General features: G+C 44.1%; 6 protein-coding genes across 6 annotated transcripts; 3 read left to right on the forward strand and 3 right to left on the reverse strand.

Annotated features, from left to right (window-relative positions):
• Positions 1–25: 25 nt before the first annotated feature.
• BCR41DRAFT_379308 (hypothetical protein) lies at positions 26–1801 on the reverse strand (the record flags this gene model as incomplete). Its single annotated transcript, XM_022027204.1, has 3 exons — positions 26–1081; positions 1190–1383; positions 1522–1801. 3 exons carry the CDS (start codon positions 1799–1801, stop codon positions 26–28), a joined length of 1530 nt encoding a protein of 509 aa, XP_021875766.1.
• Positions 1802–2348: 547 nt separating this feature from the next.
• BCR41DRAFT_314385 (hypothetical protein) lies at positions 2349–3263 on the reverse strand (the record flags this gene model as incomplete). The annotated part of the gene is made up of 3 exons (XM_022021172.1): positions 2349–2497; positions 2591–2747; positions 3189–3263. The coding sequence occupies 3 exons, from the start codon at positions 3261–3263 to the stop codon at positions 2349–2351; spliced, it is 381 nt and encodes a 126-aa protein (XP_021875767.1).
• A 668-nt stretch (positions 3264–3931) lies between these two features.
• BCR41DRAFT_426558 (or S-antigen, N-terminal domain-domain-containing protein) lies at positions 3932–6564 on the forward strand. The gene is made up of 2 exons (XM_022030745.1): positions 3932–4842; positions 4946–6564. The coding sequence occupies exons 1-2, from the start codon at positions 4098–4100 to the stop codon at positions 6367–6369; spliced, it is 2169 nt and encodes a 722-aa protein (XP_021875768.1). The 5' UTR covers positions 3932–4097; the 3' UTR covers positions 6370–6564.
• A 2222-nt stretch (positions 6565–8786) lies between these two features.
• Positions 8787–12499, forward strand: BCR41DRAFT_364239 (hypothetical protein). Its single transcript, XM_022026013.1, has 4 exons — positions 8787–9233; positions 9335–10108; positions 10208–11443; positions 11553–12499. Exons 1-4 carry the CDS (start codon positions 8994–8996, stop codon positions 12357–12359), a joined length of 3057 nt encoding a protein of 1018 aa, XP_021875769.1. The 5' UTR covers positions 8787–8993; the 3' UTR covers positions 12360–12499.
• A 379-nt stretch (positions 12500–12878) lies between these two features.
• On the forward strand, positions 12879–15214 carry BCR41DRAFT_390532 (hypothetical protein). The gene is made up of 3 exons (XM_022028235.1): positions 12879–13291; positions 13387–13692; positions 13834–15214. Exons 1-3 carry the CDS (start codon positions 13055–13057, stop codon positions 15151–15153), a joined length of 1863 nt encoding a protein of 620 aa, XP_021875770.1. The 5' UTR covers positions 12879–13054; the 3' UTR covers positions 15154–15214.
• Positions 15215–15277: 63 nt separating this feature from the next.
• BCR41DRAFT_375550 (hypothetical protein) lies at positions 15278–23074 on the reverse strand (the record flags this gene model as incomplete). Its single annotated transcript, XM_022026966.1, has 5 exons — positions 15278–17998; positions 18293–20788; positions 20843–21144; positions 21506–22153; positions 22687–23074. 5 exons carry the CDS (start codon positions 23072–23074, stop codon positions 15278–15280), a joined length of 6555 nt encoding a protein of 2184 aa, XP_021875771.1.
• Between the last annotated feature and the right edge of the window lie 732 nt (positions 23075–23806).

A 23806-nucleotide genomic window follows, 5' to 3' on the forward strand; every position in this document is an offset into this window, starting at 1 on the left:
ACATTTTTAAATGATGCATAAAGACTTAAACGCCTTTGGGCCGGATCTCCTTAACACCAGCCATGAAAGGCCATAGGCACTCTGGCAGGCGAACAGATCCATCCTCCCGCTGATATGTTTCTAGAAGGGCAACGATAATCCTAGGGATGGCCATGGCAGTTCCGTTGAGAGTGTGAGCAAACTCTGTGGTGATGACCGAGTTGGAAGATGGACTATCATTATTGGATGATGATGGCTTGTCAGTTGATGTCAAAAGAGGTTTGTTAATGATCTTGTTAGTTCTATAACGAATGTTGAGTCGTCGCGACTGATAGTCAGTACAGTTGGAGGTAGATGAAATCTCGCCCCAGCTGTTCCTGCCAGGCATCCAGGCCTCGATGTCATACTTCTTATACGCGCTTGCACCCAATTCCTCAGTCGGCATATCTAATACTCTATAACAGAGCCCCAATTCTTCAAATAAATCTTCTTGAAACTTTCGAATCTCTTCGAGGATATTATCGCTCACGCCTGGATCAGCCTTGGAGAGGACAAACAGCTCTACTTTACTGAATTGATGGACACGATAAAGACCTTTGACTTCAGCTCCTCTGGACCCTGCCTCGGCTCTAAAGGCCCGGCCAAAACCAGCCATCTTGATGGGCAATTGACTCTCTTCTAACGTTTTGTCCAAGTTCATACCAGCCAAAGAAATCTCTGCTGTTGCTACAAGGCATAACGCTGAGTGCTGATGATAATGGTGCTGTTGCCGTTGCTGATCAGCATCCGACTGAGACAATGTGCTAGCATTTGCTTTGCTAGATCCAGGTGGGGTTGTAGAGACCCAATATGTTTGTGAGGCCTCATCACGAGGTTGGAATCCACAGGCCTGGACAACTTCCGGTCGAACGACATCAGGTGTGATCACCGGCATAAAGCCAGCCTTGACAGCACGTTGGGTAGCAAACTGGACCAATGCCAATTCCAACAACGCGGCTTCATTCTTCAGATAATACCAACGAGATCCTGTTACAGCGGCTGCAGACTCGAAATCAACCAAATCTAGTTGCTTTGATAAGGTGACATGGTCCAGGAGAGGATACTCCGAGACGTTCCCCAACAGCGCTCTTCCTCCCTCTCCTCCTATTTCATGAAGCATGGTGGCACTCGGGTGAGCAAACGCCTTTATATCCTTGTTCAATCGAGGGACACCATGGATTCGGATGAGCTGTGCTGCAGATTCGGGCCCGATAGGTGTAGTAGGATGTGTATTATTGGGGATCAAGACCGCTTGGTCATATAATTGGGTCTCCAGAACTGCTAGTTCTGCCTCCTGAGTATGGATCTCTTCTTTGAGGACTCTTCCTCTTTCTACAAGTTTTTGTCTCTTTGCCTCTTTTGATTCTTTTGATAGCTCGGTTGTGACATCCGTATTTTCTTTATTTATTGCTGCCGCTGCTGCCGCTACTGATGATGATGATGAAGATGTCGAGGACAACGGTCCTTGTTGCGTCTTATTCTTTTTATTCTTGGGCGATCCACCACCAAAAAGAGACTTTATCTCTGCAGCGACCCGGTTCCTCTCTGAACGCGCTTTATCCAATTGCTGCGTCCGCTCGATTACTGTCTTATATAGATCTGATACTGCTGCTACAGAGATAGTTTCTGGAAGGTTGCGATGTTTAATATTGGCCGCCATAGCAGCGGCTGTCTCTGGATTAGTAAGCACCTTGAAATTGATATAAGGCTTTAAAACCAGTGCCGGGACTGGAGCCGAGCCTGGTACTGCTGGTGCTGGTGCTGGTGCTGGTGCTGAAGCCATTAGTCTGCTTGAAGTTGAAAGGATGCGTCGGGATTGAGTGAACCATGTCCTCCACCCTGTTGAAATAGATACTGGCGTAATTTCGATAGCCATTGTACTTCTTCCTTGCGGGATAACTCGTGTGACTCTTAGCATATTTGTTCTACGTCTTTGAGCTTCTTTAAATGAAATGATCAATTGATGAATAACTAATGTAATCCAAGTTGGAAAATGAGTAACAGATCTAAATCAAAGGACTTATTCAAAAGGATAGGTGACTGTGTTTAACATTTGTACCAGCAAATCGGTCAGGGATAAGAAAAAAAAATACATAAAATATACGTTGTTGTATCTATTGTACATGGTTAAAAAAAATGCGACCAACTATCTAGTCCTCTATGTAAGGTAGATGGTGATTGAGATAATGGTTAGATGGAGAGAATGGCCCGTGATATTGGTGCTTGTGAGCGTTGAATATGAATGATTCCTGTTATGGCAAATGGGATTTTTTTATAAAAAGCTGAATGTTGACAATGATCGCATTATGTTCGTGCTGCCAAAAGTCTCTCTACGTCATGAAACTCATGCCACATCCACATGACTCCTTGACGTTGGGGTTATTGAATACAAACTGGGCCGAAAGCTTGTCTTCCACATAATCCATCTCAGATCCAAGCACGGATAGTAACGCCTTGTTGTCAACAAGAACTGTCACGCCTATGGAGAAAAGGAAAGACAAAAAGTCAATAAAATGGGGCTTTATATTAAATCAACTAAAAATAAAAAATAAATAAATAAAAAAGTAATTACCATCCTGCTTAATCTCCTCATCAAACTTCTCTTTCTTGGTTGTATACTGAAGATCATATTGCTGTCCTGAGCATCCTTTGGTACGGATCCCAACGCGGACTACCTTTGGTTCTGGTCCGTCTGTTAATGCACGCAGGCGAGAAACTGCCGCAGGTGTCTATCAAACAAAATATTTGTACCAAAATTTTGAGATCCATGACAGAGGTCGATATATAGTGAATCGGTGTAGGTCAATAGGTTGCCCAGATGTATTTTTAAATTATTACAGTTTCGGTTGAGGGTTAACAAATTTGTAAAGCCGAATTGTCCGAAGTCGATTCCGTGCAGCGCAGTCCAATATTAAAAATAAAATAAAGTGGTGAGTGACAAATCGTATTTTTATACAGAAGTCAACATGACAATTAAAAAAGAAAGAGAAAAAATATATTATGTATAAGAATAAAAGGAAATGCAACGACATGAGATGTGTTAGTCTATAAATCATTTCATTGAAAAAAAGGGTCTACAATCACATCGTTTGTAGAACGATTGGCTCAAATCAGTGCCAAAGAGTAAGGCATTATTGTTCAAAAAGGAGATAATAAAAAAAAAAACATACGAGAGTAAGAACAGCTTTGCGAGGACGAAGGATTTTTGGTGCGGCTGCCTTGACGACTTTTGCTGCCAGAGACATGATTGTATGACTTTGTGTGTTACGTGTGTTTGAGAGAAATGTATTCAAGGAACTAAAATAAATCGCTGGGACAGAAAAGGTTGGGAAGGTTGGGAGTTGCCACATGATATGTCACGTGAACAATATACCGAATTCTACTTCGCCAAATATTTTCGGAATAGTAACTTCCCCTTCTTTCTATTGTATAGATCATCATTCCTGTTGTTCCCGAATAGTAACAACAAAGATGGAGCTTGTGGCATCACTGAACAGAGCATTATTTGGGGGGGGGGGGGGGGGGCTTTTGACTGTTTGTTTTGTTCTTTCTTTCCTTCACAATATCTTCAATGACGAACGAAATACTCGCCCTATGTTGCCGACTTTAGCCGGCAAGCAGTGACATCGTTTTCTGTTGGGTTTTTCATGTCAGTTGCTGAATAAGCAAGGTGTAAAGACGAGATCTACATATTAGATAATTTGGAGAGGCCAATACTGTGTCCATGTCGATATGGCTGTAGTCTGTAGACAATGTTGCAACGGTCAGATGCAACAAAGGTGAGAGAACACATGGCCTGATCGGTTGTAGGGTTCGTTAATGGCAAAGTTGTTTCAGAAGACATGAGACGTGTTGAATTTGTATTTTTAAAAAAAGAGTTTATACAAACAACGAATTAACATCAAAGGTTTGCTTCGTCTCTTAGTTCTTTCCTTGATCTGAAGTGATATTTGCTATCGCACTATTGCACTTGTAAAATATATATCATCCGTCATCGCACCTTCAGCAAAGTATAAAAGCAATACAAGCAATTTTATTACGTTGTCCGGCAAGCTAACCCACCATCAATAGCACTCATAATGTCGACTCCAAGCGGCAATTTACTCTATCACAGGCAGATCCCACCACAGGGAACACCCACATCTTCTCCGGAGAGGCAATTATATCAATCACTCTCGAATGCGTCGTCCTTTGACCAACTGCCTCCTGCGATGAATGCCTGTGGATTGACACCTGCACCTTCGGATGATCATACGGACATGATCGCACACAATGCTGACATTACTCTTGAGGAGGACGAACATCATCAGGATGACCATCAATCTAATCAACGACAAGCTCATCAACACCAGCATCCATACCTATTATATAGACATTCTCCTCAGAACATTAGTCGACCATCAACACCGCCTGTATCACCTGCTGTTGTTGTACTTCCACCCACTCACTCGGGCACTGCACCGTCTTCACCTAGTGTTCTCTCTTCAACCACAACGCATTCAGACAATAGTCTATCATCTAGCGGACCCTTATCCTCAGTAGCTTCGACATCATATTCGTACCATAGCGAAACACATCGGAATCACTTGCACTCTCCCTTCTCTCTCTTTTCACATGGAAGTAGTAGTGGCTCCCAAAGTGCCGATCACTTATTCAGCTCTTCAAAGACGCTTAGGATTGAACTAAATCAAACCGAGGTCGTCCTCAAACCTGGTCAACCAACTGTCATGGAGGGAGTTGTCTACTTGAGTCTACACAAAAACACCAAAGTCAAGACACTTCAATTAGAGTTTTCGGGGCGGTCGTCAGTCACCTGGGTGGATGGTATGCCAAAAAAAAAAAAAAAAAAAAAAAAAAAATTGTCACATCTCATAGGTTTTTATATAGTCTTTTTTGAACTAACTAAAAAAGCTGTGCGAATCGATAGATAATGCATACTCACCAGCCACTCGACAGACAACTGAACCGTATATAGAGCATACATGGACGTTGATCTCTCAGCAGCAAAAAAAATCACCAATTCACCTGCAGTCAGGACATCATGCCTACTTTTTCTCTCTAGAGCTGCCGGATACGCTACCGGGGACAATTACCACTACTCATGGCAAAGTGGAATATAAGCTCATAGCGACATTGACAAAGCCAGGCTTGACCTTCCACACCACTACAGCCACCACTCCCGTTACCATTCTCCGACGCAACCCACCCTTGCCTTTACGGTCATACCAACGAGGTGGTCGTGCTGTAAGTAGTCCTGACGACAAGGTCAAGTACAGGATCAGTATGCCTCAAGTCCGTGTCCCTCACAATACCAAGGTCCCTCTGCAAGTCTCGATTACCGCTCCAACAATGCGGACACATGTCCAAGTGTTGCAAGTGGGGCTTTGGGAACGAGTTGTTTATAGATCTGAGGGCCGCAAGAGAGTGGATATGAGGTTGGTCAAGATTCAAAAGAGTGAGGGATGGGAGCGGCCTTCTGACCATGAGACGGAGGCATGGAACTGGAACAAAGTCTTGCTTTTTGATATGCCTCATATGGGATCCGAATTCAATCAATGCAACCCCTCAGCAGACATTGGGTTGATGAAAATCGGACATATTTTGCGATTTTCAATCTTGGGCACGGAAGGGACTAAGCGCTTTCGAGTAGAGAACGAAATTGAAGTCAAGGTTTTAGCTTTCGAAGATGAATACCAACTTGATCCGGAGGAGGAAAATGAAGGAAGTGATAGCGAGTTGCCTTCATATTTATCTTCATTTTCGACGCCGAGAGTATCGTTCGATTCTGAGAGAGAAATGGATCCTGCAGATGATCTGAGGTCGATGATCCAGCGAATTCACTTGCCTACGTATGCAGAGTCAGAAGAAGACGCCAACAGTAGAGCTACGTCACGCAATGTTAGTAGGGACACCAGCCGTGCGCCCAGCCGAAGCACCAGCCCAGAGAGAAGCCTATCTTCATCCAATCCTCTGCATGCACTCCATGGTCTTCTTCACCATCATCACCATCATCACCATCATCACCATTCCCATAGCTCCCATTATCACAATCAGTCTCTTCCACATAGCCCACTAAGTGTCGGCCACTCTCCTGTGCCTAGCACTACTCCAATCTCACCTTCTCCATTGAGAGCCACAGAACCTGCATGCGTTAATGTTGCTTCTGAAAATGCTAGGGGACTTGAAGTCCCAGTAACGGACGAACTTGCCTTACCGCCTCCTTTGCGCTCTTCCTTTTCGACAGATGGACCCTTACAGCCGCCGTCACAATTTAGCGATACTGAAAATGGAAGCAGCGATGACCCAAATCTTGTTCTTTCGTCCTCGTCACAAGCGCCCAAAAACACTTGATTGCATTTGTACCACTTTATCATCTAGCTTCAACTTTTAACATCAACTTTTGGCATTTTAATTATCACTAGCATTATCATTACCATCATTCCATTATTCATTATTTTCAACCTCAACCTCGGCTGCAGCCTAGAATCACCATAATTTATTATTAACTAATATGCATAGATTAATAAAGCACATTTAGCTGTATATAAAAAAGCAGCTCAAAGGTTTTCTAACTCTCTAACTGACTCAGCTGCTATATTTCAATTCTTTTTGCATTTTTTGATACGCTGTTACGCTCAGTATCCTCCCAACGATTTTTAATGAGAGCATCGCTTTACTCTCCAAAGTTATATGATTAACATCTTCAAGTCGATGAGGCCATCGCTCATCTCACTTTAAAATTGTCCTGCAAAGGGTAGTAGACAGGCTGCGAGAGCAGCCAAACAAGAGATGTGGTTGGTTAGTTGATACAATATAAGCAGCCAATGCTTCTGAGTCAGTTAATATGGATTTCCTAAAGCTTAATTCTTTTACACATTCTAGGGGCACAAACAACTATTTAAGTTTACGAATCAAATATCGTAGATGGACAAGGTGGACAGGATGATTGACTATCGGCGAATGGAAAAAAAATATAGGACTGACGCTTTCATCTTTATATTTGTGCTCTCATATTTCGGGTTACCTGTTGGCAAAAGAATAAAAAAACATCCTGCTAGGTCAGCAAATGCTTTTCATGATGAATCCCACGTGGATACATATTAGAAAATAGATAGGCCCTGAGCTTTGGGTGAGACAATTATCTTTACTCTCATTTTCATCTTTAATCGAGAAGAGGGACCGGGAATTTACAATGGTTCGTTATCATAATGTACATCTTTGAAGATGCATATATATTTTCCATGATTCTATGGTGTATATTGAATAGACAACGAGAGTACAAGTTGATGTCGATCTCTGTTGAACTCAAGGTTTTATGTTTAGGTGATGTGGTTATACTCCAGTGAATCAAATCAATTTTGAATATTTTAGATTATGTACAGTATACAGTGGTGGGCCCGGTAGAGTCACGTACAAGCCTTACTTTGGAGGGCTGGTTGCTTTACTCAGTTAGGCAGGTGTGTACCTCTTACCGAGTTACTGGCTTATTGTCTCTCCTATACGCTAATTCAATCGAAAACTTGCCTTATTTAAACCTTAAAACGCACAACTATAAACAAATCCTTTCGCTCATTTTTCTTCCCACCATGACCTGTGCCGTCCGCATTTGCTCCTTAATCTTCTGTTTAGAAAACAAGTCAGTGAGCGGAAGAATAAAAAACAAAAAATGGAAAAAAAAGGAACCGACATTGTATATACAACTGTGTTTTTTACCTGAAGATCATGTTAGTATACAATACTATTTTTTTTACAACAGCTTTGATTTGGAAGGAAAAAAAAAAGTGTTGCTTTGATCCTGCTGTCCTCTGTTTCTCCCATTTTCTCTTTTTTTGTTTGTTTGTTTGATCAAAGGTTGGTCTCTTGTCAAGCAAGGAGGTACCATTGACAGTGCACGATAAAAGCTTTCATTAAATAGAGCGCGGAAATGGTTTTCATATCTAGAAATTACATCTGCTCTTATTTGCAGTGGGCTGATGCAAGATTTCAAGCTTTTAAAAACAAAAAGTTGACTAGTATATATAGCCCGTTTCATTTGGTCGCGATACCTTATATTTTTTGAATACTTTCGAGTGTATTGGCAGCCAATTAGCTCGCTTGTTACGAGTATTGTTGCAAGTCCGTCACGTAGTGAGATGCCACCAGAACAATTCAATCATCGTTTTTAGATTAAAAATATAAGGTATCGTGACCAAATAAAATTGGCGATACATGGATAATCATGCATTGGTTGGTTATTTCGGTTCTTAAGAGTGACGGTACAGTCTAGATGAAAGAGTAGCTGTATCAAAGCTAAACATACATACTTTTCGAGGCGCGAGAAATAGAAAAAAAAAAAAAGGTGTCGATGGAGTTGTGAAGTAACAAATGTATTGGTGGAATGTAGGACCGAGATCTTGAATGAATGGAGTTCGTCACTCCCTTCTTTTAATAAAACAAAAGGGCAAAAAAAAAGAAAAGGCTGCGAAGCAGTTGGCATTGTACTTTTAGTATGACAAAAAAAACCACCCTGATCAAAACACTACCAACATCTATCATGCCAAGGATGGATAATGTTAAAATGGAGGGCCGAAAGAAGCTTGCTTTTTCCAGAGAAGTCTACAAACAGATCAAGGAGTTGCATTGTTGAGCGATGCAAAGTTAAACACGATGAACGGATTGTGTGATTAGAAATGGCTTATAATTTAAAAAATAAAATATATCTGATTGAAATGCTTTAGTGTATTACAAACGATTCGTTCTTTTTTTTTTTTTTTTTTTGCATATAAGCACGTTTTTCTATTCTTCTTTCTTTTCTCTCTTTCTTGCCATTCTGTCTGATCCACCTTCTCCCTTTATCATACAGACTAAGCAAATCTGTCGACCTTCGCGTATTTCCTCTTTCCTTCATTTCCATTTCACTGCATACATATTTCCACATCCTCATATTCAACTTTTTTGTGAATTAAATTTACAAAGGTTGTATTCTTGCCAAAGGTATGGGTAAGAAGAAAACAGTCAATCTCGAACCCGAGACTCCCTATCACACCTATACAGTCGACAAGGTCGCTGCTCACCTCAAGACCTCCGTTGTCGAAGGTCTTTCCTCTGAAGAGGCTGATGCTCGTCTCAAAACCTATGGGGCCAATGAGCTAGAAGGCAATGGTGGTGTCAAGTGGTACAAGGTGCTTCTGCGCCAGGTTGCTAATGTTCTCGTCGCTGTTCTCACGATTGCATCGGTAAGTGACAGCAATATGAATTTCACATTACATGAACACTCATCTAGCTTGTCCTTAGTTCGCTGCCTTAACAAATATCTTTAATGTCGTCATTGTAACAGATCCTGGCATTTGCAACGAAGGATTTTGCCGAAGGAGGTGTAATCCTATTCATCATCGTCATGAATGCTGCTATCGGATTCTGGCAAGAGTTTAATGCTGAACAGACAATGGAGGCTCTTCGTAACATGTCCTCACCTACAGCTCAGGTCATCCGTGATGAAACCCGTATCACTATTCCCAACAATCAGGCAGTCCCTGGTGATATTATGATATTTGAAGATGGAGATGTTATTGGTGCTGATTGCCGTCTGTTCGAGGTCTTTAACCTCGAGACTGATGAAGCCTTGTTGACTGGAGAGTCTCTGCCGGTACAAAAGAATCTGTCGCTGATCGAGAAGGAAGATGAAGCTCTCGGCGATCGTGTGAACATGGTTTTTGCTTCAACCACAGTTGTCAAAGGCCGTGCTAAGGGCATCGTGACTAACACCGGAATGAAGACGCAGATTGGGCAAATTGCGACTTCGCTTATGAGCGTTGATAGTAACGAGCAGACCCCATTACAGAAACGTTTAAATAAGATGGCCTACTTTGTCTTCCTGGCGGCTATTATTTTGGTGATCATTGTGTTCGGCGTCCATAAGTTCAAGTATTCGAGCGAAGCGGCCATCTACGCCATCTCTGTATCTATTGCCATCATTCCTGAAGGCCTAGTTGCTGTCGTTACGCTGACTATGGCTTTCGGTGTAAGCCGCATGGCCGGCTTCAAGGCCATTGTCCGTCGTCTTTCTAGTTTGGAAAGTTTAGGTGCTGTCACCAACATCTGCTCTGACAAGGTATGTAGTCATTAAGCATCACTTTTTTTGTTTTTTTTTTTTGTTTTTTTTTGAACCATCAATCTTAACAACTATTTATTATGCTATTTTTCTCTCTAGACCGGAACATTAACTCAGTCTAAAATGGTTGCTGTCCGTATGTGGATCCCTGGCGAGGGCTTCCATAGAATTACAGGAACAGGCTTTTCCCCTGAGGGCGAAATCTATCGTCAAGTTAGATTGATCCAGGACGCATCTCAAACCAACGAGGAGCTTGTCCCTGTAGGCGCCGGCTCTGATCATTATACCCGCCTTATCCAAGCCGCTTCTCTCTGCAACATGGCAGAAATCCGTCGTACAAATCATCCTGAGGTGCATGGCGAATGGACAGCTATCGGTGATCCCACTGAGATTGCTCTTCAGGTCTTGGCTCATAAAGCTGGTTTGTCCAAGCCTGACCTTGTCGAGAAAGGATTCAAACTGGTGTGCGAATTCCCTTTTGACTCTAGTGTTAAACGCATGTCTGTTCTCTTCCAGGCACCTCCTACAGCCGATTCACCCGGTGATCACTACATCTTCATGAAGGGCGCTACCGAGCGTGTGATTGGATCTTGCACCTCCTGGCGCGAGGGTAATGTTGAGCATAGGCTTGAGGAAGAAAAGGGTGGCGATCGCGCTCGATTTGAGAAAATGGTTTTTGACAATATGGACACCTTGGCAGAGAAAGGCCTCCGAGTTTTAACTTTGGCCTATCGTAAGTTTGAAGCCGTTCCTGGTGTTGATCTGGTACATGGGCTGGAGCGTGATGAAGTGGAGTCCAACATGACTTTCCTTGGCTTGGTCGGCATTTATGATCCGCCTCGTGCGGAATCTCGCCCTGCTGTGCTTCAGTGTTATGAGGCTGGAGTTCGTGTCCACATGTTGACGGGAGATCACCCTTCGACCGCAGCAGCGATTGCCAAAGAGGTCGCCATTATCCCTGAAGATGTCCCTATTGTTAATAATCCTTTGATTATGACTGCAGCTCAGTTCGATGCTATGTCGGACGAGGATATTGACAAATTGCCAGAGCTGCCTCGTGTCGTTGCCCGTTGCTCGCCCAACACCAAAGTCAAAATGATTGCTGCGCTTCATCGGCGTAATTTGTTTGCTGCAATGACTGGAGATGGTGTCAACGACTCCCCTTCACTTAAAGCCGCCAATGTTGGTATTGCCATGGGCCAGTCTGGCTCGGATGTTGCTAAACAAGCCTCGGATATTGTATTAACAGACGACAACTTTGCAACAATTGTCAAGGCTGTTGCCGAGGGTCGCCGCATGTTTGCAAACATCCAAAAGTTTGTGCAACACTTAATGGTATGTTGGGATCTTTTCCTAACAATTGAACTATTGAATAGCATACAAGTTTTGACACACATGATTCTTAACATTTTTTATTTTTATTTTATTTTATTTTTTTTAATAGTCTGCTAATGTCGCTGAGATTGTTGTCTTGATTATTGGTCTTGCTTTCAAGGACAGAGAAGGCAATGCCGTCTTCCCTATGAGCCCTGTCGAAATTCTATTTTTGAACATGATCACTTCTTCACCCCCTGCTATGGGTCTCGGTCTTGAACCCCCAAGTGAGTCTAATATGCGCGAGCCTCCCCGTTCGGCTAAGCAGGGTCTCTTCTCGTTTGAGGTCGTTATGGATACATTTGTGTATGGATTGGTGATGGGGGCTCTTTCGTTTGCCTCATTTTCGATTGTAGTGTTTGGATTTAACAATGGCGAACGTGGAACTGGTTGTAATTCGCGTTGGTCCGACTCATGCGAAGGTGTGTTCCGTGCCCGTGCTACGTCTTATGCATGCATGACGCTTTTGATCCTTGCGCACGCTGTCAACTGCCGTGCTTTGCGTGAGACTGGATGGAGCATTAAGAACCTTATGACCTTGAAGCATAACAAGATGCTCTGGCTCAGTATTGTAATCGGTGCCCTCTTGGTCTTCCCGGTGTTGTACATCCCCGGTTTTAACCGAAATGTGTTCAAGCACTCAGCCATCTCGTACGAATGGGGACTTGTTTTGGTGTCGCTGGTAATCTTCATTATATTCGCAGAGGTGTACAAGAAGATCAAGATTAAGGTCATGAAACCACTCAATCTGGAAGCCAACAGTCAGGCGGAGATGGAACGCATGCGCTCGTACATGACCCAGCCCGAGACCGATTCCGTGCTCGAAGGTACTGTCGTCGGCAACGGCAACAGTAACAGGATCCTCAAGCAGAGGTAGCAGGAAACAGGAACGAGAAGGCATACTTAGGAGGAAATAGTATCCAACACCTTAACGCCTTTTTGTTCTTTTTTTTTTTTCATTCACTTATTTGCATCTTATTTGCATTGCATTATATTCCTTGTTATCCACTTAGTATCCGTTTTTCCATTTTTCCATTTTTTCTTTTTCCTGTATCTTTCTGAAAGCTCTCCTTTAGCATCCATTAATAAAGAAAGTTGCTGTATACTACATAATATGATTCATTTTTGAAATCAATCCATAAGCAGTGCATGGATAGTTGGTCGATCTTGCCTTACCCAAAGGCTGTTGTGTGAATTGTAAATAGTTTTCATCTGATAATCGGTAAATGCTAATTACCCTGAATATGTTCATGTCTCCGTTGGAGGACGCCGCTTTGTCGCTCTGGTTGAGTTAAAGTTATCCTGCACCGCCCAATATATTCACATTAGACTTATTAAAGGCAATCTTAGTAAAATGCATGCCGTGCATTCCAGTGGCGAGAGCACTACGCTTTGGCTCTCTTTCTATCTCTCTCTTTCTCCTCGTTGCCACTCTCTTCTCATCCTCATTCCCATCCTCATTCCCACCCTCATTCCCACCCTCATTCCCACCCTCTCTCTCATCACCTTTAATAAACATAACTGTCTTTAATTTAATATAGCCTTTATTACTTATAAAACCTCATACATGTCATGACTACCCATCAATTCAAACTCCTTTGTGCGGCTTACAATGGAATTTCAGTATATGGTCTGGCTACCGAAGGGGCTGATGCAGGGGATGACAAGTTGCTCTTCCTCGTCCAGTCCAACCAGAGACCACCCACTCTTGCATCTTATTCTTGGACAATTGTTTCCAAAGTTCGAGTCTCGGCTATTTACGATATATCCCAGTCACAGGACGATAATTTATGCTCAGTAGACACTGATGTAAAAAAAAGAACTGCTTTTTAATACAAAACTGTCATTATTAAAAAGATGGTTATTAATTTTTTTTTTTTTTTTTTTTTTTTTTTTGTTGGTAGGGTGTTTTCACATACATTGGTTCCAAAGTCGTCAAAGCACCATCACAAACACCTGGACTCGGGGGTGTTCAGTATAGCAAATCTCATCCTAATCCTAACAACAGCTCTACGGGAGATGGTGGGTGGAAAACGATTGATTTCAATTCAGCATACACATGGCCGCAAAAATCTTCTTTTTCAACTCTGTTCCTGGCAAATAAGACTCCTGTCCATGCATACCGGGGTTCTAGTCCCAGTATAGTTCAATTTGGATACTTGGATGAAAATTTGCAAATGACAACGGCGACAGCACAGAGCTGGTCGTTCGTAAGTATTAATTAGTCTTCAACTTAGTTATATTTGCTATAGACATTATATCGCTTTATTTTCTTTGACTTTTAGCTTTTTTTTTTTTTTATATATACTCACGGTTTATTGATCATTCTCTTCTTCTTTCTTTGAATGTAGGATGCCAGCAGATACGGGACATTATATAATGTGAACTATCTTAATAATTATCTCTACTTTCTGTCCGGGAACCAAACATCTTCTCCCGATGTAGTCAACCTCAATCTACTTAAAGTCCCATTCAACTTCCCAAACATGACTCAACAAACGCCTCAACAACCCTATGATGTCTCGGTAATGAATAACTGTTTTAATGAGAACGGCCGTTCTGGCATTTTTGCCAATTCATACTTCATCATATGCAACAACACTTTAAGCCGTGTGGGCTCTTTTGATCTAAACTCCGCCAGTCGCATGGATCTTCCTCGCGATATAACAAATCCGCCTGAAGACCCGATCGAAATCTTTTTACCCGTTGGAGGTCAAAACTTGGAACTTGCGTTTGCTCTTGTCCAGACCAAGTTTGAGGGCGGAAATAATAATGCTAACCGCACAGCCACGCTTAGGACCTTGAACTTGAGTGGAGGTGCCGCTGGACTCTGGCAAAGATGGGATTTTCAAGTCAATGTTACGGAGGCTGCTAGTAATAAAACCTTACCAGCCAATGGTCCACCTAATTCTTCATCATCGACTCCTGTAGGACTTATTGTCGGGATTGTTGCCGCATTGGGGGTGGCGCTTACAATCGCATTTTATTTCGGCTATTATCGTCGAGTCGTGTTGAAGCGAAGAGGAGAAAAAGAAGAAAAAAGGAAAAAAGATTCAACAGGACTGGATAACGCAAAATATATCGCTGAAACACCCTCCGACCTGCAGAAACGACCTTACAACTCATTATATGATGATCCTCTTAGAAGTTCCGCAATCAATACCATGACTATCAGCACGCCTGTGTCGACACCGATGAGCACTCATATAACTAGTCAACCCTTCTCTATGTATTCGTCCGCTCCGATCACCACAACTGTCCTCGCTGATCCTCTACTGCAAGCACAGATGCAGCAGCAATTCAAGTTCACAGCCCATCCTCGGCCCAACTTCGTTACTTCTACAGCCGGTACTGAAGAGCAGCAACACAACATGACTGGACAATGTAATAGTGGCGCACATAATAATAATATAAACAACGATATCGATAATAGTAATCATAATACCTCTCAGTCACCACCCTCTATTCCAACACGCTCTCGACCATCTACCAATAATGTCCCTATGAACAATCCACATGCCTTAGTCAGTGAGGTTTTAAGCAGCGTCCCAATTAGAAGCCCACATACCCCTATCAGTGCCACCATGTCATCAGTGTTTTCTGCACGCGATATACCAGCAAATTGGGACAAGCCTGTCGTCCACAATCCCCATACGGAACCTGCGCTTTAATGTATCTAAATGAAATAAAGATAGCGTTATACACATTCCTCAGATATCATCTCTCTTAAAGAAAGTCTAAACCATTTATTTCTTGACATCACAAAGGCATATATTTATATATCTCTCTTATAATCTACACACAATCCTCAGGACCACGTTCGATACCATGGCCTCGTTCCACAGGACGTCCAATGGCTCGTCGAGTGACTCCTGTAACCCCCGTCATGCCCAACTTCACACTATTGTACCGCCGAGGCTGTGCCTGGAGCCCAAAATCTCCGCCTTCTTCATCCAAGACTGTCTTTGAGCTTGATGTCAACAGATTCAACGACGACATGGAGGACGTCGAAGACGATGGAAGTGGTATAGGGGAATCAACAGGAACCTTGTAGCTCGCTGACGGCCGTAGCGGCGCTATTAGCTTGCGACTAGACAGTTGTTGCTGGTTCTGGTTTTGACCACCCTGGTTTTGAACAGGCGTATGTGACAATGCTGATGCTAGTGCTGGTGGCGGTGGTAGCGGGTATTGGGTAGCCAGAGCAACTAATTTCGTCGTACTACTTCCTTTATCGAGTGTAGTACCTGGCCTTAGCCTATGATCTTCTACATGTCCAGTTGTCCGTACGTGAAGAGCTGTTCTCTCTTCATTACTATCGTTGTTGTCTACCTTATGGGAGCCGCTTCCAAGTTCGGGACGTAAAGACTCGGACCGCCTTTGCTCATTATGCCTAGGTACAGAACGCAGGCTTCCTGAACTCGAGTTATGTCGAACAAGAGTATCTTTTGCCAACTGCGAGGTCGCTTGCTGATTTATATCGCCATTGCCATTGCCATTAGTAAATAAAGCATTACTCCCACTACTTTGAAGGCTGAACTGACCAGAAGCACGATGTGAATGCCCTCGTGCTCCTCGAGTGCTCACACCTGTGCTGGCGATAGTCTTACTTCGGCTCAGCGAGCTGGATCCTGAAGTCAGTGTGAGCTCCATGAGACGAGTAGTCACAAATTGTTTTCGGCTATAGTCCTTGTGGTTGTAATTATCCGTATGATCAGCATCCGATTCAGAATTAGAGGCCGTATCTGCTGATGGTTCGTATCCTCGATTACGTTCATTATATCGAACCAGCCCATGCTCATGCTCATGCTCATGCTCATGTTCCTGTAACAATACTTTAGACTCCGTATCCACCTCTATCTGTCTGTTCTTGCGCTTGGGGTCTGCAAGGTAGCTATCAAACTGTTGTCGGATTTTGTCCGTCTCCTCCTTTGTTAGCACTCGTGATCTGGTTGCATTTGTATTTTGTGCCTCATTTGTGGTTTCAATAGCCATCACGGCTGCTGTGAAACTACTCATGTGTTGGTTATCGGTATTGTTATTGCCGACTGCGGTTGCGGAGTCACGGGTCTCTATAGTGTTGGACAAAATGGGCGAAAACGGGCGTTCTGACCAGCCCGCTGCCCCATTCTGTGCAGATGTCTTCTCACCCACCCGAACTTTCTCTTGTTGTACGACATTAGAAAGCACTGACAATGGATCAGATGATGCACCAGAAGCGCCAGATAAGGTTGACGACGATATCATAGGAGAGTCCGTAACATTCATGAAGGACGTTGGAGTGGAGAGCAAGAGCAGGCCTGCACTTGTATTTGCTGACGAATTAGTCAAATTAGACGAATCCCGCTGTTGGTTAGAGGGTTGGCGTCGGTGCATGCTTGTAGATGCATTTGAGTGAGTCAAGTGCTGGGGCGCCCACACTGGAGGCCGTGGTTGGTGTGTTGCCTGAGCATTCTGCTGCTGGTAATGTAGTTGCTGCTGGAGATAGAGCTGATGCTGGGGTTGATTAGTGTCAAGGCTAGCTACTTGACGTGTGACTGATTGTGGATGATGCATAGAGTGGTGCCGTCGCAGATGTGATCCTGCATTATGTGATAGCTCTGGTTGCTGCAGATGCACAGGGTGTTGGATCTGTTCGTGATTCGACAGTGGGCGAGCGGAAGTAAAGTGGAGGGCATATGGGTTGAGCGATCCATATCCATGATCAGTTCCATGGTCAGACTCATGCAATTGTCTATCACTATAAGCATACTCTGCACTTGAACTAGAAGGGGCTACAAAATCTTGGCCAACATTGATATTTCCTCCCGGCATAGGTCTTGTAGTTATAATGTCCAATAATTGGTATCCATCCTGGCTACTTTGGCTGCTATAATGAGTATCTATGGAGCGACGATACTGATGGCCCTGATGCTGTTGCTTCAGCTGCTTCAGTGATAATCCTGCTCGTTGCTGCTCATCCTCGATTTGCTGATGTTGTTGATGAGCAAAATGATCATTCAAATGATCACCTGATGTTAATGCCGTTACCAATACTTGACTATCGCTATCACCTGTAGGAATTAAATCATATCCTTCCCCAAAGCTCATCGGAGGGCCCTGGAGCGACGGTAGCTGAGACTGATGGCTATCGCATGCCTGCTGGCTCTCAAGCGGGTTTGTATAGCTACTTCCGTGTCCATACGTCGAAGGGTCGGCTGTATTGGTAGCATTGTGAGTACTACCAAAATCCTGGCTTGGCGTCAGGTCGGTCGTCTGATCTTGTTGATATTGGCTGGACCCTAGCACTGAGTCTTCGGAGCTACGTGGCATTTGAATCAGGTATTCAGCAGAGCGCTGTTGAGACTTGTTAGTGTGATGAGATTGTGATTGATCGGCATCGTGGAAATGATTGCGTCGAGGCTGAAATTGCGACTCCTCTTGTTGAGGTAGAATAGGGTACGGGTCGTGCTCGATCTGCGAAGGAGGATGCGCAAATTCAAACTGGAGATGCTGAGCGTTATCCAAAGCTTGTGCTGTCTGTTCAATGTAATGCACCGCAGTGTCATCGTGGTGACGCCTCGGCTGCACTTGGGAATGTTGCTGTGGGTCTGGGAAACCATAGTCATTATGGCCATTCGAAGGAAGGTAATTGTTGTAAAAAGATTCATCCAACACATCACCTGACGCCATCATCATGTTCGACATAGCGTTCAGATCAGAATTTTCACTTGGTTGCGAGAATGACTGATATTGCTGTTGCTGCTGCTGCTGTAGCTGCTGAAGGATCTGTTGCTGTTGAATCGTCTCCACCGCAACGCCCATGTTATTGACAAGGCTAGTCAACATCTCATGCTTCTGCCGCAACAGCAAAGTTTCATTGTAAAATTGGTCTCGTTCATTCGACAAGGAGGCAATTTGTTCACGCAACGTTGCCACCAAAGCAGAGTCATTGGCCGGATCTAAAGCGATGTTACATTGTGAAAACCATGCATCCTGCAATAAATTTTGCTGAGATTGGATCTGCATTGCTGACTGGCCTTGTTGACCTCTCGTATACTCTGGAGAAGGATCAAATGTGCTTTTTTCTATCTCATATGGCTGCCCATATGATTGGCCACGGCTAATCTGGCCATTGCCAGATCGCAGCTCCTGTCGACTCTGGCAGTAGAGATAATCTTCTTCATTAAAGGTCCGCGCCTGGTCAGAGCCCATTTCTTCCATGATTTGCTCCCTTGCTGGGCCCTCAAACATTGGACCCAATGCTCTTGGATATTCTCCAGTTGATGTTACTAGGTAAGTCTCATGATTATCAAGTCTTTCAAAAGGCGAGCCTCCTGTTGTTGAGGAAATAGAGTGATGGTCAACTGGTGTGTGCATGCTCTCTGTAGAGGTATGTCGGCCAGAAGGTTTGGATCGAGGTCGTCTAGCGTTGCGTGGCGGAGGAAGAGGCGGGGGATTGCTTTTTATCTGTGGCTGAGATGTCAAAGTTGAGGCGCTTTGTATATGTGAAGTACGCATTTGTTTTGAGGCGGCTAAGATGGATGGGGATACTGGACGTTCACTAGCTGTGGATGTGCGCAATCCTGAAGAGATGACTTCAACTACCAAAGGCGAATCTTCGTTGGTCTGGTCTGACGGTAAGCTTTCTATAGATTCTGTATCCGATATAGACCCACGATGTGTGTTGGTAGGTCGCTGCAAATGCCTCTGGTTTGACTGTAGGCTCTTTGTGCCGCATTCTGCCATTTCTTCCTTGTATCTGCAATAGTCAATAGGGCTGTCCAAGGTGTCCTCCTTGTCATCCCTAATGCTAGGTATGTGGATGGGCGTCTTCTGCTTAGTATCAGGCGCGATTGAGAGCGAAGGCTGGGCTTTTGGTGATGATATAGATGAGACAGGCGCCTTTTGGGTCGATAGCGATCCTCCTACGGCGTTAGGAGTCGGATCCAGGGCCAGAATAGAAGGTGAAGCCTTTTCCTGTCCGATTGTACTGATTGTGTTTGATCTTTTTTTCATAGTGCTCTGGACTTTAGTGTGGACTGATCCTTGAGCAGAGTCCCCTGATACAACTGTTGCCGTAGAGTGAACTTCGATATGCAAAGGCTCAAAGTCAACGGGTGCCTCTTGCTCCTTCACTACAGACGCAATTGAGCTAGCTCGTTGTTGTGACAACGATAATGACTGATGACGATGAAAAGATGGTGAAGAGTCAGTGTTGAATCGAGGAAGATGTCCTTGAAGAAAAGAGGCTCGTTCATAGGAAGCTTTAACAGGTTGTGTGCTGATCACCTCCTGCTCAGAACTTGAATCGCTGTCAGAAAACTGGTTCACTTCTCGCTCTTCATGATAATCACTATTGTCGCTACTATTACCATACTGCACTTCTTCTGGATTAGGAATAACCAGTAACTCATTCTCAGACGTAGCATACATTGGCACATGTGCCAGTGCATATTCTGGCCCAGATCCCAATGAATGATCCTCTGAAGAGCGCTCCTGACCGGGGAAAGCTCCGGGAATGACATAAGAACGACGCTTCATCCCTTTTGTTTGTACGTCCAATGTGATATCCGGCAATACTGAGGATTCAAAGTCTGAAAATAAGTCGATTTGTGGCTGTTTAGCCATCGATGGGCTAGCTGAACTTGAAGATCCCCCGGCTTTTGGATGAGATTGCTCAACATTTGGTTGTGGACTGCTACTGCCACTAACTTCTATGCCTCCTACGGATGATGACTCGTTCTTAGATTTGAAGATCATTTTCATGAGTGATTTTCGGGATCCTTGTAGAGACCAGTTTGAGCCTGTGCTTGCTGATCCAGTGAGGTAAGAAAGTGGCGAAAGTGAAGAAGGCGAAGATCCCGGTGAGCTACTGACAGCAGAGAATTGACCATGGAAGGTATTGGAGCGACCAGAGGGTGTCCCAGGCAAAGCGTGGGAGTCTGTAAATGGATTGTCGTCATCCATATCATCCCCAATTTGCACTTGTGCTTCTGCAACTATAACCCTTTCCTTGGCCCAAGCGGACAGTGCTGCTTTTGCCGGAATGCTTGGAGAAGATGGCAAATTATCCGACACTCCCGTTGGACTTTTATTTCCTGCAGCTTGTTCAGAGACGTTGTCGGCGTTAGATGATGACGGCTTCTGCGAGTTGGCATGATCCGTCTCCACAGAAGCTCTGGTGTCATTCTCGAAATCATCTTCACCCTCCGTGGCAGTCTCTGCACTGATATCACTGTCACTGCTGCTGTCGCTTTGTAGCGGTGGGGCAGTCGACTTTTTGGCATTGAGAGCTCTTGTCAAGGACCATAAGATGCTGGCATCCCACTGGGGTATTATACCAGGTAAAGTTCGCGAACGCTCATGTCGGACAATATTTACCTGTGATGCATCGTCGGTATCAGCACGGGAAGCAGCTATGGGCTCATTGACAGATTCACCAGATGAAAATTGCTCAGGCAGGACTGCTGAATCACTAAGTTCAGAGTGCCGATTTGATTCGGTCGACACTTCAGAGAGACTTCCATCAGATCGTAGTGAGACTGGTGAATTAAGCGATACTGTACCTCCTGTACCCTTTCCTGACTGCTCTTTGCTTTGACTTCCAAGGGAACCCAAAGATTGTGTTGATATGTTGCCCCTAACAAGAGAATCCGCAAGCGACGGTCTAGACTCTGTCCTCCCTATAAACATTTGATAAAGATACGGCCAGGGGTAAGTGTGTTGTTTCGATGAACAAAGACATGTTGATTCTTGTCCAAGTTCCCAGATCATCAAAATATGTACCGTTTCCGAATAATGACGCCCACAGTGATTGCCTCTTTGGCAGTGTAACGACTGTCTCAGTTTTTACAGTGGAATCAGCAGCTGGTGATAACGAAGCCGATGATATAGGAGTCAGAGGCTTTAGTTGACGTGACTTTCGCCTCTTTTCGATTGAAAGCCTCGCCAGCTTCTCAAAACTCTTTCTAACTTTTCTTTGTTTCGACCTCTTTGTCTTTTCATTCTCTACCTTCCTGATATCCTCACTCTCATCGTCCTCACCCTCATATTCATCTTCGCCCTCATCATCTTCGAGATCTGGATCCAGTGAGTTGTGCAGCAGATTCTCCTTTTGATTCAAGCTTAAATTAGATTTAGTGTTTGAACATACATCAACAACCCCACTTATCAGCATCTTATCTTTTGTACTAACTTTCGATATTTGCACATCAGGCACCGATACGTTAGACAGATGGCGAGCTGGTGGTGGTGGTGGTGGTGGTGTAGGACGATTATGAGCACTTGAATCCAAAGGGGATCGGACAGATGATGCTGATTGTCTTTGCCTAGGCTGATGAGCCTGCTGGGGTGCCTGAAGTGTTGGAGCAGGGTATATTGGCTCGCGAGTCCCTGATGACTGCAAAAGAGGCGCCTGCTTCCCGGTAGACAGTGTTGCTCCATTTTCAGTAACAGGAGAAGGGACGATTGTAGACGACATCGGCGGGTTTGGTGCGTTGGATTGCGGCCGAGGTATTGCGCGTGCGTGAATTCCATGTGCTCTTGCAGGTGGCAGTGTTGGTGGAATAGGGCGGGGTTTGGGGACTGTTGTAGAGTGGTCAGCTAGTGACTTAATGGTAGTATTGGGGGCTGCAGTTGATTTTGGTGCAAATGCAAGTGGTGGCAATTGAGCAAGAGGTGATGAAGGCGAGACTAAAGGAGAGCTCGTCCTACGTGGAACATTCCCTGGTGGTGATCTATGCCCATTCCCGTCCCTATGTCTTTGTGTTAGTGTCTGCCCCTCCTCTTGTCCTCGACCCTGTTGCCGAATTAATGAAGCCTGTTCGTGCTGCGTTTTGCTGGTCATAACATTGTTAGAACGAAGCGACTGTGTTGGACTCGGACTCGGACTCAGACTTGGACTCAAATTAGGACTTGGACTAACATTAGCACTTGTTTGCAGCTGATTGACAGGTGCAAAGGATATGAAGCAGAAATCATGGTCGGTTAATTAACATATAACGAAAAATATCATTTCTCTTCACCCTCTCTGCTTGGTTAAGTAACTGTATCAGCCGAAACGTATCTTAATTCCAAGTTATGATTCATGATCACAGCTCATTCAAATTCCACACTGGTTTTATTGAAAAGGAGACATAAACATTGAAGGTAGTGCATAGACTCGTTGTAGGCTTGCACTCTTGATCGATTGCTTACCTTTGGAGGTAGAGCCAATATACTCGAACCTTGACCACTCTGTTGGGGAGAAAGGGATTGATGCGGCGGAGATGATAGTTTCAGGTTGTGCGGAATATGACTTTGCTGCTGTTGCTTCTGCTGCCCAAGCTCTTGTCCCTGCACTTGACTCTGATTTAGCATTGTGGGTCTTGAAGCAATTGCCACAGCAACAGACGTCTTGAGGTCAATAGATTGTGATGGTGAGATGGGATGTACACTGTCCTTGGCTCCGGTATACGGCGATGATTGTCTTTGTAATGGTTGCAGCTGCTGTTCCTGCTGGTGTCTTTCTTTCTGCTGTTGTTGCCGGCGATGCTGTTGCTGTATCGGACTTGGTCTTTGAAGGGCAGGTGACACAGCAGTGATGACAGGTGTATTGGAAGAAGTGGCAGCCATGCTGTACAAAGGAGGGACCAATTGCAGACAGAATTTGCACTTTAGTTGTAACGCGTGTGGCGTAGAGAGTTTGCACCTTTTTTACTTTTTTTTTAGTGTTGAATGTGTACGACCATAGGAATGATGCTAATGTGATGAATGTCTGATGTGATGTAAAGGATGGCACAGAACAGTATGTCGACAACCGTGCGCCTTCTCATTTTCTACTGTGCCTGAGTTGCTTGATTGATCGTTTGTCCGTCACATTTGGATACAAACTATACTTTGGGAGCCACAGTAGTGAAACTGTCACACTTTCTGAGGTCCCCCACTCAAGATCTCTTGCTGGATTCCTCAGCAATCGATTTTGCTAAATTAATAAGTATCTGTGCTAGAAGAACGTGGGAAACCTGGGAACCCGACGTCTATTGTAATCTTTGATATATATTATCACCTGACAATCGGGGATGCATTGTCATTATTCTAGACTGCTATACATTTATGCCAACAAGAGACCATGTCACTTGAATGCAATGATCTCATTATGATAAGTATTGTTTCCGAAATCATAATCCAAAGACACTCACAATCGTCACCAGCATCATCACCACTATCATCAATATCATCGTTATCATTGTCATTGTCATCATCATCGATATTGATGAACAGGTCCGTCGAGGAAAAAAGGTATAAAAAGAGGATGGTCCTCGCTGATGCAAAACTTCAACTTCAACCCACTCCACAAAAGCAACT

This window comes from Lobosporangium transversale, assembly GCF_002105155.1.
Source record: "Lobosporangium transversale strain NRRL 3116 chromosome Unknown BCR41scaffold_70, whole genome shotgun sequence".
In the NCBI taxonomy this organism is placed as follows: Eukaryota; Fungi; Mortierellomycota; class Mortierellomycetes; order Mortierellales; family Mortierellaceae; genus Lobosporangium; species Lobosporangium transversale.

What these genes read in the sequence shown, in the direction of transcription:
- BCR41DRAFT_364239 (XM_022026013.1), top strand. Translation starts at nt 8,994, where the DNA reads ATGGGTAAGAAGAAAACAGTCAATCTCGAACCCGAGACTCCCTATCAC. An exon ending in CCAACATCTGCTCTGACAAG is followed by an intron (nt 10,109 to 10,207) that starts GTATGTAGTCAT and finishes TTTTCTCTCTAG; the next exon opens with ACCGGAACATTAACTCAGTC. An exon ending in AGTTTGTGCAACACTTAATG is followed by an intron (nt 11,444 to 11,552) that starts GTATGTTGGGAT and finishes TTTTTTTAATAG; the next exon opens with TCTGCTAATGTCGCTGAGAT.
- BCR41DRAFT_390532 (XM_022028235.1), top strand. Translation starts at nt 13,055, where the DNA reads ATGACTACCCATCAATTCAAACTCCTTTGTGCGGCTTACAATGGAATT. An exon ending in TATGCTCAGTAGACACTGAT is followed by an intron (nt 13,292 to 13,386) that starts GTAAAAAAAAGA and finishes TTTTGTTGGTAG; the next exon opens with GGTGTTTTCACATACATTGG. An exon ending in CAGCACAGAGCTGGTCGTTC is followed by an intron (nt 13,693 to 13,833) that starts GTAAGTATTAAT and finishes CTTTGAATGTAG; the next exon opens with GATGCCAGCAGATACGGGAC.
- BCR41DRAFT_426558 (XM_022030745.1), top strand. Translation starts at nt 4,098, where the DNA reads ATGTCGACTCCAAGCGGCAATTTACTCTATCACAGGCAGATCCCACCA. An exon ending in GTCAGTCACCTGGGTGGATG is followed by an intron (nt 4,843 to 4,945) that starts GTATGCCAAAAA and finishes GCGAATCGATAG; the next exon opens with ATAATGCATACTCACCAGCC.